Source organism: Cryptomeria japonica, chromosome 10 (genome assembly GCF_030272615.1).
Source record: "Cryptomeria japonica chromosome 10, Sugi_1.0, whole genome shotgun sequence".
Classification (NCBI taxonomy): domain Eukaryota; kingdom Viridiplantae; phylum Streptophyta; class Pinopsida; order Cupressales; family Cupressaceae; genus Cryptomeria; species Cryptomeria japonica.
Genome location: NC_081414.1, coordinates 259,338,278 through 259,352,205, shown reverse-complemented (window position 1 = coordinate 259,352,205; position 13,928 = coordinate 259,338,278). Strand labels below are relative to the sequence as shown.

The following is a 13,928-nucleotide window of genomic DNA, read 5'->3' as shown; positions in this document are numbered from 1 at the left end:
TTTTAAGAGATTTTTTCAGGACATTTTTCAATTTTTTTGAATTTTGCCCCCAGTGTCTAGCAAGGCAAGGAATATGACAGGTGAATAAATAGGCTTTCTAAAATAATGGTCGATAAAGGGAAGACAAAGGCCTTTTATTATGGAGACAATATGGATGCAATTTTCAAGGGCTATTGTGGGATGGGACAAGAGACTGGATATGACAATGTAAAGCAGTGACATGGCAGAGGGACATGTCAAGAGGTTTTTGAAACCATGTTTAAATTTTGCGTCCTTATTACATAACAAGATCAAGGAATGAAAAAGAGTGTATGGATAGTGATAAGATATGGATAGGATAAGCAAGACCAAGAATGGATAAGGGACATGGACTGAAGTTTGGGATCTGAAAGCTGCAAACAAGATGCATGATGCTCATGAAGATCATCAGCCTTGTCAAGATCAAAGGTGGAAAGGGAAATGGACATGAGGGACAATAGGATATGAAGGGTAATGACATGGTATGATAGGATAATGGCAGGATGAAACTTGCCCCCAAGTGTGGTATGCAAGAAGTTCATAGATTACGCATGACGCCTATTTGCTAGGTTTTCATCATGGTACTTGCCCAAGGCGCCTGTTTGCCAAGTTTTCACCAGTGGACGAATTATTTTTGCTTTACTTTTTTTCTTTTCTTTTTTTTGTCTTTTTTTTTGCGATTTTTTTACTTTTTCAATAGAAGATGGACACATGATAGGGGATGGAAGAAGGACTCAAGCATCTTTTTTTTTTTTTTTTTTTTTGGATAGTAACCTTGAAATAAATGGACCATGACCTTTGAAAGTATGCTCAAAGATGTTGGTTGGATGAGGACATGGAAAATGAGATGAAACTAAGGCAAGGATTTATGCAAAGGATGGGATCAAAGGGATCGAAGGATGGAAAATATGCACTGGATAATGGATAGGGTATTGGAAGAATTGGGCTTCAGTGGATGGAAATGAAGGCAAGATTGACATTGGCACACACCTTGAGGGGTGATGGACTGATGGAGGAAAGACATATTTTGGATATTGAGATTTGGATGGAGGAAAGGATAGTGATTTTGGGACATAAGGGCCCAAAACGGATGATGAAGGTGATGGAGGAACAAATTTGAGAGGTTTGGATGGAGGAATAGCAATTTTGGATGCCAATTTTGATGTTTCTTTAGGCTTTTGTGCTTCAAGGAGCTACTTAGGGATCCACATGGTTTTTGATTTTTCATGCTTTTGTGGTTCCTTGGAGTGCATTGCTTGCACAAGGGATTTAGGAACCCATATATATTTTGACTTTTCTTTATTTTGCTCAGTGGGCCTTTGTGGCCTTTTGGATATTTCTTTTTCTTTATAGATCATATTGTTCTTTGTTTTGACATGTCAATTATATTGGACATGTTGATCCTTGAATACATGTGGATTGCTAGACTTATGATGCTTATACTTGGCATCCAAATTGCTTGGAAGAGTGAATGAATGTCGGTGTGGATGGGAATGATATGGAGTTCTTTTGGATGGATGGAATTTACTCAAGGATGTGTGCCTTTGCTGATGTTGCATAGGAGATGGAGGGATATAGGGACCTAGAATGGATGGAAGTGATGATGGGGAAGGTGGACATTTGGATTTTGACTTTGAAGGGATACCAACACCTTGAGTGTGAGCTCTGTAGCCATGACCATTAGTATATTCTTTGATATGGAGGGGTTCTTGCTCATGGTCTACTCCTTTGCCTTTATGAATATGTTGACTTGTAGGATACTCTTTTCTTTGGGAAGAAGATGCGAGTCCATTATGAGGTGGATATGATATGAGAGAAATAATGAGCTCTTGAAGTGGATCGGATTGGACCAAAGTGGAAGAACCCATTATGCATGTCGAGGGTTCATGAACATCTTGCACTGACACGTTAGAATCATGAAGGAGATTAGGATCATGAGGGGGACTAGGATTGTGTAGTGGACATGGTTCAATGACAGGCTCTTCAAGAGATGGAATGGAAGAAATAATGGGATCATCAAAAGAAATGCGATCTTGGAGTGTATATGGAGCATTAGGACAAGGAGATGGAGGAACAAAAGGATCTTGTGGAGGATCTGAAGGAATGATAGGGTCTTGTGTTGGAAATGAATTTGGAAGGATACTTTGATCTTGACAAGGAGGAAGTTCATTGGATTCCTCTTTAAAGGTGCTTTGCTCTGGACTTTTAATGGGATCATTGGAAAGGATGGAAGGGATATCTTGATCTTTCTTAGGAAGTGGAATGTCAATGGGATTTGAAAGGACATTGTTTTCATGAAATGGAAGGGGATCGTTTGGGATTGGATGGACTAGGATATCTTGATCTTGCTCGGGGAATGGAGTGTTAATAGGACTTTGGATAGGATGGACAAGAATAGGGGAATCATCATGAGTGTCTGGGGAAATGGGATCTTGGTCGACAATTGGATGGGATGATAAGGTTTCAAGATCTTGATCTTGATCTGTTTCAAGACATCTTTCTTCATGCTCTAAATTATCCTCTTGACATGAGGTTGGACTTTGGATATGCATGGAGGATTCTGACAAGGGATTAATGCTTTGGCCTGAAGGAAATGCACTTTGAACATTTGTGATGGATTCTGGCAAGGAATCAATGCTTAAACATGAGGAAGAGGGACTTTGAATGGGGTCCTCTAAAATAGGTAATGGCAATAAAGTACATGGTGACATTGGGTCTTGTATTTCTGAAAAATGACAAGGATGGGCATCATGAATTGGATTATCGTGGTAATCAATTATGGATAGCCCTTGGGTAATTGCATCCTTGGGTGTATTGATTGATGAAGACAATATGGAAGGTTCTTGTGAAACTTCTAGAGGTGTAGGGATAGATGCCACTGGAGAGTCAATTTGTTTGTGGGGGGATGAGGCATTGCTAGACATAAGCGTATTATCTTGATCTTCCTCAATAAACTCACTTGGTAATTTCCTTAAGAGCATTGCAATAAAGCCACCTTTCTTTCGAGGTTTTGACATGGTTGGATCTAGAATTTGAACTTGTTTTTGGTTTGATGTCATGTTTTGATATTGGACTTGGTTCAATTGTTCTGACATGTTTGAAACTTGGCTTGGTGCATGTTGCAACCTTTGTTTTTGAATGTTTGGTGGTAGTTGTTGACATTGATATGTTGATTGAACTTGTTGATATTCCACCATGGGTTGAACCATTTGTTGACATTGTATAGTTGGTTGGACATATTGTTGAAATTGGACCATTGGTTGTGTTGGTTGTATATGTTGAACAATTGGTTGAACCATTGGTTGTATTGGTTGAAGATCTGATTGATAGTAAACACCTTCTTGTTCTTGTTCTTGTTGTGGAGGCACATAATGTTGTTGTCTCTTTTCTTGAAATTGTTTCATCATCTCTATTTGTGAGAGGAGAGCTGGTATGTCTGATCATTCAAGAAGAGATCTTACATCAATTGGCTCAATATTTGGATTTCGACCTGGAAATTTTTGAAACATTTTGGACACTTGTGATCTATTCTTCGCAATGTTTTTCACTTTTTGTTCCAATATCTCATTTTCTTGAGCTAGCTTCTCCTCTAGTTTTTGTATTTGGAGACTTGTTTCATCATAAAAATTTTGATCAATATTGCCTTGTTGTTGGGTTCGATATAATTGTGATTGCATTGGATTAAAATTCGATTGCATTGTCGGTTGATATGTCAAACTTTGTTGCATCATTGGTTCTTGGAACCTTGTTTCAATAGACATGTCACTATGCAAATGCAATATTTTTGGAATTTTTCAAGGATAATGAATGATATGCAACTAAATGCAAACTAAATAAATGAAGATGCAAATCTATGGCAAGAATGCAACCTATGTTTTTGTTGTTTTTTCAAGATTTTGACAAACTTTTGAATGCAAATCTAAAAGAGACCCTTAGGAAATTGAAATGATGTCTAGACCTCAAAGGACAAAAGGACCAAGTGACAAAAGGACAAATGACAAAGTCTCCCCTATATGCTTGGATACTAAGCTAGGTTTGACCAAATGACAATAATGACATAAAAAGAAAAGGTTTGATAAGGTCTAGACTTCTTAACAATGACTTAGGGTTTATCAAAGATTTGGATTACTCAAGTATGACAAAACCTAGTCTTGGCACTATATGAAAAGGGACAATTACTATGCAAGTGACCTTAATATGATATGATAATGACCTAAGCTTAATGAAGAGACCTAGGGTAAGTAATGTATGACAATGATATAACTTTAATGCAAGAGGACACATGCAAATGGATGACCCTTATTGAAAGGAGTATGACTTAGGTGAAATCTAACCTTGGTACTTGACAATGAACTTTGCAAAATGCGACCTAGGATGAACCTAAATGTAAGTGACATGAATGTTAAGACAAGATTTGGAACAATGTTTGATCATCATATTGGAAGATGTGTTTTGAACCTTGTTGAACTTTTTGTTGGATGAATGTCTCTTGTGTTTAATCTTATGTTAGATCAATTTGTTTTGCTTTTTTGAAATGGGATGCACTTCAACTTTTGACAAGCAAAGAATACAAGATATTGCAACTTAGACTCAAGACAATCATGCTCATTTCCACATTTCTTATGGTAGGCAAAGACATTAGGTACTTGAGAGGTAGACTCATTATGGGATTTAAGGAGAATACATAGATGCTTGACCCCATGGGCTCCCCTCCATGACACTCACTTCTCAGGGCAGCCAAGCATCAGTCCCCATGGAAATCTCCCCATGGTGAACTTAGTATCTCTTCCAAGTATCCGAATTTGTCCTTCTCAAGCAACTAGAAGGGTTTTTGGCCTCTAAAAACAAGGTATGTAGTAAGGATTTCTGTTAAGTGTTACTCCTTGATGTCACACAAGCGTGATTGAGACATTAAGCCCATCAAGATACCAAACAAATGTAGTCGCGCAAGCACAATTTAGACCAAGAGGCCTTACTTAGATGTTGATATGAGAAAGAGTCCAAGGGTCATCACTTCCCAAGTAACTACAATTCCCACGTAACACTTCCTTCAAAGCTTTCACTCATTGGGTATTTGTTTATAGTGAGTTAGAATGCCAAGGAATTCTAGCCGTACTCACTTTGGGTTGTTCCCTTCTCACGATTATCACTTGCTTGCAAAAGCAAAGTGGTCGGGAAGGCAGGCCCTCTAAATGTGACACACAATCAACAACACAAGCATGGTATCGAAGATTTGGATTTCTGATCACCCTAAGAAGGATGAGAGCATACTCTCCTACTCCAATGTCATACTCAACAATCAAAGCAAACAAATGTTCATTCCAACCTATTTAGAAACCACTAGGTGCCTAAAAATTAAATGCAAACACAAAGTTTGATTGTTTCTCCAAGGCAACCTGCAAAAACCCAAGTTAGGAGTTAGATACACTTATTCTTTGACTTTCGAATATGCACAAAGCATGTTAGTAGTTTGATTTATTGTCTTTGCCATGCGTATGCCAAGATTCTGCACAGATAATTAGTTCCAAAATCCAAAGCACAGAAAACAGAATGCAAAAACACAACAAATTTCAAGTAAACACTGCATTTTTTTACCTCTGTTCTGGACTTTACACAGGCACAGAACTCATGACACAGGCACAGAACCTATGACACAAGTGCAGAATGTCCTCTACACAAGCGCAGAATGCTCAACACAGGTGCAAGTTGTCTTACATAGGCGCAAAAGTCTCCAGAATACCCTGCACGACCCTGTTTTTGGGTTTTTGACCTGCAAATCAACTTCAAAGCACTCAAAAACACAGTAAAGGGATTAGAAGGTTAGTGTTCACATTGGGTTCACCAATTTATGTAGCATAGGAATTCAGAAATCATCACAAGACAATATAAAATAATAGCTCAATCACAAATGCATTCATTGCAATGAATCTATCCTAAGACACATTCAATAGAGACATGAAAACAAAGCATACAAAACTAATGATTGTGCAAACCAGATGACGATTTGAATGCTCCTTCCATGCAGCTCCATTGTTCTTCTTTCCTCTTCAAATGGTTAGATTGTGGATCTCACCTACAAGTGCACACACATCATTGAAAGCAAGATTGACATTGATTTATTGATCAAGAGTACTAGAAGCATAAATTCGATAGCCTGATTATCAATTACCAATTAGCCTTGATTGATGAAGATCATCCAATTTATAGAAGAATTGGAGAGATGACAAGATTAGCATGATTCAATTCAAATGGAAATTGCAAATCAATTATGTCAATTATGACAAATTATGCACTTTCTATGCACAATTTGTTGATTGATAATTCATGACAATTTATGACAAATTTCTATGTCAAGAATTGATTGATTGTCAATTATGACAAATTATGACAAATTTACATGTCATTTCCATGAATTTAGGAGAGAAATAGGAGGAATTTGAAATTAGGAATTAAGAAAATTAGAAAATTGAAATTGATGAAAATTAGGAATTTGAAATTAGGTAAATTAATTAATAATCTTTCATTTATTAATTAATTCACAAAGAGGAATAATTAGCCAATTAAATGAAGATTTAATTGTAATGAGAAGACTTAGGATAAATAAGTAATTTATTAATCCTAAAGGAAGAAAATGATAAGCAAGGTTAAATGACTAAATCACGAAACCCTAGAAGGTGAATTAGCAATGCGAGGATGACAATTAGGTCTTGATTGAAGATAATTAATGTCGATCATGATTTTGATTTAACAAAGGACCAATGTGATAAATGATTTGATTGATAAATGTGCCAATTGACGAGGAACAATGACAAATTGATCCAAATTGACATAATTGAGACAGACAATGATCGATAGCGAAATGATCGCAAAATGACAAAATTGACAAGAGGACAAGGATTGATGACAAAATAGATTGCAAGATGACAAGATTGAAAATGACCACGATCGATGACAAATCGATCGCAAAATGACAAGATCGAACATGACAACGACCGATGACAAATCGATCACAAAATGACAAGATTGAAAATGATAAAGATTGATGACAAATCGATAAGAGGACAAAACCCTAATTAGGATTGACAATGTCCAAAATGATAAGATTGATGATAAGATTAATAAGAGGAAAAAACCCTAATTAGAATTGACGATGTCCAAAATGATAACAAATTAGCACGCACATTGATGCGATAGGATAAAATCGATCAAAATCATGATTGGATAGTGTTGTCGACAAGACCAAATTTGAAAGCGAGACAGAATGAAGAATGTAGAAGAATGACTCGATGCTCGCAAATGATAAAAACCAAGTGCGTGACATAGGAGAAATGTTAATGTGACGCAAAAACCTAAAATGAGGCAATGCGCAAATGTTAAAGTATGACCTCACAAGCGTTGACCATTTTTAGGTGTCTACAGTTTTGTTGATGCATATGTTTCAGATCTGAATGAGAGTCAAGAACCTCTGCTGTTAACATCGATTGCCTGTCACAGTAATGAGCGAATGATTAGTGGGAAGTGTTGTGAAAATATTGATACAGAGATTGATATATACAAGGGATATGTACCATTGGATTTGTATGCCGGTTATATTGATTATGTGGCTGCTAATTACCAAGTGAATCATGCATCTCTCCAAGATAATATTGGTGAAAATAATGATGGTGATGACCATCAATCTTTACATGTTGCTGATGTATTTGATGTTGAAATACCAAATACAGAGGGATTACTAAGTGTTGTTGTTTGTGCAAGTGAAAGTGTGTAATATGATGAAAATCAGAATTTTTTGGTGCGAACAATAGATGATCCTCTTCTAAACATTGATGATGTCAATTGTGTTGAGGATGAAGTAAATGTTTTTTCAAATTTCACTTCAGACTTCGTTTCTTATAATCATGTTGATAATCTTTCTTTTTTGAAAGATATGCACAATGTTAATTCAGAAAATTGTAATGGTACACATGATTGCGATGAAGATATAGCACACATGGATGGACAAAAGTTTACGGAATCTCACATGGAACAGAAAAGTGCAATGCAAGACTAGAAGATTGCAAAACTTAAAAAAGCTCTTGAGGTTGTGGATAAGAAGGTTCAAATGTCAAAGAGCCTTCGAAGTATCGATGAAGACCTTCTGCAATATAGTGAAGGGAATTCTTTGGAAAAGGACTGTGAATTGAATGCTTGTATACTTGATGAACATGCTGACCTAACAGATGGTTTTATGACAGAAAAATTTAGTGAACAAGCTGAAAACTCATCTGATGAAGTAAATGGCAATGATGTTCATGTTCATTCTTTGGCTGATGACGAGTGTTGAATTGGTGAAGAAGATCAGTTGTGGCAAGATAAGTTTGATTATCTTGATTTTCAGAATGATGGTCATAGAATAAAATCTCATGAATGTGAAGCATGGAACACTGAGGATTGTTCCAGCCAAGTTTCATTTTCTTCTTTGTCTGATGAAGATGATTATGAGGATTGAATGGATGGTGTCTTTAGCAATTTTACTAATGCTTTATTCAATGCTGATATAGATACAGACCAATCACTTCAATGCCATAATGCTGATAAAGGAATTGTCTATTTTGTTTCTAACCCTTTGTATGAAGCGATAACTGATCAGCCAGATGTCATAGATGATGAACCAGTCCATAATATTGATGAAACTCTGAACAGCAATAGCATGGGTTGTCAAAAGTTATTTCATGATGAAAGTAAGAGGCATGGATTATGTGATGATCATTTAAAACCACAAATGAAAGTGTTTCAGGTAGATGTAAGCCTGAAAGAGAAAGATTCTGCTGAGGATTTTCTTCAGTCGGAGGTATGCATTCTTTTCGATGAATGGGATGTTGAGAATGTAGAGGTTTTCAGTTTGATGAGCAAGGATAGTATGAGGTGTGATTAGCGTAGTGAAGTAGCACATCTGGATGGTAATGTTCATGTTCCTTGTTTGCATCAGTTGGTTAGTAGCATCCCTCATTCTATTGATTTAAATGATAATAAGGTATCTACTGATAGGAACTGCAATGCTAAAAATGAGTGTTTTATTTTTCAAGTTCAGCATGATGATGTCCTTGCAAAAGATAGAGTTGAGTGGGATAGTGAAAGGTATGTTAGCTTGTGGGAAAGCCTCTATGGTGATTTGTCTCATGATTTTACTTGTGTTGAAGTAGTGCATGGTTACAAAGTTCAGAATCAGACAAGAGGTAAGCACACTAGCTGTTTCAGTAATGAGACAAAAGAGGTGGATTTTAAAAGCTATGCTAAGTTGTTACTGGAAGGTGCCTTTGTTTGGATCATGGTATTAAGTGATGAGAATCAGATTTTTGACAGAGGTAAATACTAAAGATTGTTTGAGCAGCTTGTATTGAGTTGTAATCATGTTTGTATATTTTGTATAGTCGCTTTGCTTCAGTTGTGTGGTTTTCAATAAAGTGCCTTGATGTTTGGGTAGAATAAGGAAGCCCTGTTTCGAGAAGAGAAGGATTGAGAGAAGAGTGATCCATTTTTTGGGTGGTCTGCTTAACCAAAGATATCTGGATTCTTGTGTTGATCTCACAATCAACCATCCCTAGTCAGAGCCATTGTTGGGAGTATTTAAAATTGAGTCAAAGTTTGTAGGCCTATTTCAAATTTTTGCTCTGCATGTCAGAAAAGTACCTAAATAAGTCAATTTGAATGCCTAGTTAGCAAGGGGTAAAATGGAGCCAGTTGATCTTCGAAGGGTAAGGCTCTGGATTCATGTCCCACACCTTTCATTTGGCCTATTCAGTGATGTGCAACTTTCAAAAGTCAATTTGGATAAGTTTATGAGGTACCCAGTTTGAGGGGTGAGCTGGAAGTGCATTTTAGGCACAAATGCAGTTTTTATTGAGTAGCCTACTTTGAGAGATTACATCTTTTTCCCTGTTGATCGTCATGGAGAAATTCAAAGTGGATTCAATTGTACATATTAATGTGAGTCAAACTACAAAATTTTAGGTCTTGATGAATCCATTTGCTCAGTTTTTGAAGCCAAATCCATTTGCAGTTTCTATGTTTTGGCAAGTCCCTGTTTCGACAGCTAGTCGGAGCCCTATTTCGCATAAGTGTAAAATTTGCCTCAGTAAGCATCATGTCAGAATGTTTGTTCCAAGATAATGTTGGTATAAATTATGAGATTTTTTTCAAATTTCAAGGCTCTACCAATCTGTTTGATCGGTTTTCAAAAGAGCTCATTTTACCATCAAATTCAGTTATCCGCACTCCAGTGTTATATCAGTTAATGTAGCCATTTTGGTGACCGTGCCATTTGCATCCTGTCAGTCTGGTGATCAAACTGAGAATCCAAAGATTTAATATGTACTTCAAGGTACCTATGTTTCAAATTTGAGCGTCTACAGAGGTCGTTTGGTATTTTTAAGAAAGGCATCATGTGTTGCCAGAACATTGACTTCATCAGGTCCGCAGTGTCGACAAAGCCAGTTGGGCATTTTTGAAAATTAATGTCTCTTCACTTGGGAATCATCTTGAGAAACCGTTTGGTAGAAGTCATCCTTGTATATCAGAGTATACACCTGTCAGATGGCGAGCTCCAGAAAGGTGTTTTGACAGGTTTGAAAATTACGTCTTCGCGATTAAATGCGAAAATTGTGGCGTAATTGCCTGAAGGTTGTAAAATGCAGATTAATGATCCGAAAATAGTGCCGATCGATTCCAAAGGTGTTTTTGAGGTTCCTGAAGCATTCTGAAGGGAAAGCTTTGAATTGTTGTTTTAAATCATATGTTATATGATGTAACAGTAAAAGAGAAACATTTAGAGGAAGAATGAGCAAACAAGAGGAGGAGAGGAACTGGAAAGAACAAATGAATTTTGTTCCTCTATTGACCGATGGAAGGCTCCAACAGATGCATTGCCAAGTCAAAATGGTAGCAATATCCCTCTCCATGGTGGTTAACCCAAGCGTGTACAAATCAAGCAAATGCAATAATAGCAGATGCAGCTGCATTTGAGGTGCTAGAGAAAAAGTTGTTTGGTGAAGAGTCTCAAGTTTAAGCATTGTTCTAGGTTTGCTGCTGGTCAAGAGCAGGCAATTTTTCTTTCTTCTTGTGAAATCCTGAATAGAGCTTGGGAGGAGATGCCCAGTATTCCAAATAATAATGACAATACTAATTTTCGTTGGAGTAAGTACGAAGGCGTAGTATTTATCACATTCCCTTCCTTTCACATAGGAGATTTCACTGCCAGTGATAGCTCATATGAATGATGCAATATTAAGAATGAGAACAAGTTCTTCTTTGACCATCTCAAGGATGATTCCGATCAACCGACTCTTGTTCACAAAGGAGCTCTCTACAAATTCCTTGATCTTATGAAAAGATCAGACTCGAAAACCCAGATGAAGCAATTTTCGGAACAGATTAAGGAACAAAAAGTGGAACAACCAGTTATATTTATGGGTAACTCTATAGGAGGTGCTATGGCAACACTAGCTACAATCTACTTTCTGGATGAGAGGCTGAAAAAAATCTATCCTTTGTGCATTACATTTGGCTCTCCTTTGGTGGGAAATGCTGCTCTTAGAGAATCAATTAGCTCCCAAGATTGGCTTGGAAGATTTTGTCATGTGGTTTCAAAACATGATTTTGTTCCTTGCATGCTCCTTGAACCCTTTGAATCAATTGCACTCCATTTGAATTCAATTTTCTCTCAGGGAGAGATAATAATGGGCAATGATTCTGATCCTATACATGCTTGCAGGGAACTTCTTGACAATGTCAAGTGCCTTGGAAAGTCTAGCCCATATAAACCTTTTGGTATTTATATGATCTGTTCAACCCAGGGAGCAGCTTGTATTGAGGACAGTCAAGATACCTTGGAGATGCTAATTTTAACTTTGCAAAGCACTGAAGAAAATGGTATTGCCGATGCATTGATTTCAGAGCACAAAAGTTATGGTGATAAGTTGAAAAATGTTTTTGAAAGTGGATACTCAACAAGAGATTCGAACATCTTCTCAGAATCCTCCATTGAGATGGGAATAACACTGCAATTAGAAGCCATGGGTTTTCAGACTCTGACTAAATCTGCATTTGATGCCCTAAAAAAGGCCGCAAATTTGAAAAACAAGCATGACATGGACATTAAGGACCTAAATTCAAAGTTGAGCGAGAACTAAAGTAGACTGGCAGAGCTGGAATGGTATAGTAAAACAGTATCTAAGGGCAACAGCTGTAGCCCCTACGATGTTTTCAGGGACCTGGGTGAAAAGAAAGATTTTCATATTAATTGGCATAGAATGAATCTAGAAGATTTCTAGGATAAAATTATTGATATGGTGAAGAATCAACAATTGCCCAGTGACTTCCCATACCAAAACAAGTGGATCAATGTTGGAACTGCATACAGAAGACTTGTAGAGCTCCTAGACATTGCAGACTTCTATCATCTACACAACGACAGGGGAAGCTATCTCTTAATTAAGAACAGGTCGCTCCATCATAGGGTTCTAGAAAAATGGTTGGATGACAAAAACCAAATTCGCATTGAAAGAGGTAGAGGGAGGAAAAAGACTCGCACAAAGTTTGCATCCTTAACTGAGGACTCTCGCTTTTGGGCTCGTGTAGAAGAAATTGATAAAGACTTGAAAAATCTCCGGCCAGAGAAAGAGCAAACTGTCATTGCCCATCTCAAGAAAAGCCTCAAAGATTTTGAAGCTTATGTGTCGAAGATGATCGAGGACAAAAGTATTTCCATGGAGGTTTTCTTTGAAGAGAGCAGCTTCATGATATGGTGGAAGAAATACAGAGAGTTTTAGCAGCAACACTCAGAAGAGTGGAATCAAGCTCCCCTTTGCTCAAATCCATGGAAAAGGAGAAATTGGGAGTTCAGAAGATAGGTTTTTGATTCAGTTTTATAGTCTGTTAGAAGTTGTTTATTTCCATGGAATTTTTCCCTCTTTGCTGTAGCTAATCACATGGCTGTATGGAAGTCAATAAACTTCAAATTGACAGCAATTGAAACCATTCAAGCAACATTCTCCCTTCACGTGATCTCGAAAGGGAACAAAGGACATGGTGAGTGAAGAGGAAAACAAAAGAAATTCCAACTAAATCAATCAAGCGCCATGAAAGTCTGAGGAAAAGCTCACAAAGTGCATTCCCAGGGAAATTGTAATATCCCACATTGACTGGGAAATGGTCTTTTTTAATATTTATAGCCAAAAACGCACAATACCAATATGCCTAGGCCATAAAGGATTTTGACACAAGATGCCTATGGGCGCCCAAGGCGGGACCACGCGCAAGCACTTCTTCGAGGTGAAAGAGGAGTTGACTGGATGGCGACAAGGTGGACCCCACGCAGGCATGCTTCCCGAGGCAGATAGGCAAAATTTTGCAGAGGAAGGTTAGCTTAACGAGTGGGCAAGTTCGAGATGGATCGACGGCTCGCGCTATTTCGCGAAAGGAAGATGCACGCGAGTTAAAACCAGTGAAATAGCAAAAGTGAACGAGAGTCATCCACGTGCTGTGATAGGTGGCAGTCTAGTAGGCGGGTCCCGGTGAGGTGGCACATAGTTGGCGCACAGGTGGCAGTCTAGTGGCAATGACATGGCGGCCAAGTGGAAGTGACGAAGCAGATGACGTGGCGGTGATGAGGTGTCATCCCAGGTGGCATCCAATCAACCCCATCGACCAATCAGAGGCCACCACGTGGCAAGGCATCAGAGCACAAATGGAGGCAAAAATCAAAATTAAAATGAATAAATGATATAGTTCTGACTATATTAAAATTCGAAATATTTAAATGACTAAGCACAAATGAGAATTAATTCGCCCAGGGTCTAAATTTTGGCCAAAATATAAAGTATTATATATCGCCAGAAAGATCTCGGAGTGATGAATTTGATTATGAGGTTAAT

At 37.7% G+C, this 13,928-nt stretch overlaps 1 protein-coding gene across 1 annotated transcript; it reads left to right on the top strand.

Moving 5' to 3' along the window:
• The first annotated feature begins 11,405 nt into the window (after nt 1-11,405).
• Nucleotides 11,406-12,185, top strand: LOC131059896 (lipase-like PAD4). Its single transcript, XM_057992952.2, has one exon. The coding sequence runs from the start codon at nt 11,406-11,408 to the stop codon at nt 12,183-12,185; it is 780 nt and encodes a 259-aa protein (XP_057848935.2).
• The last annotated feature ends 1,743 nt before the right edge of the window (nt 12,186-13,928 follow it).

Coding starts and splice junctions, on each gene's coding strand:
- LOC131059896 (XM_057992952.2), top strand. CDS start 11,406: ATGAAGCAATTTTCGGAACAGATTAAGGAACAAAAAGTGGAACAACCA.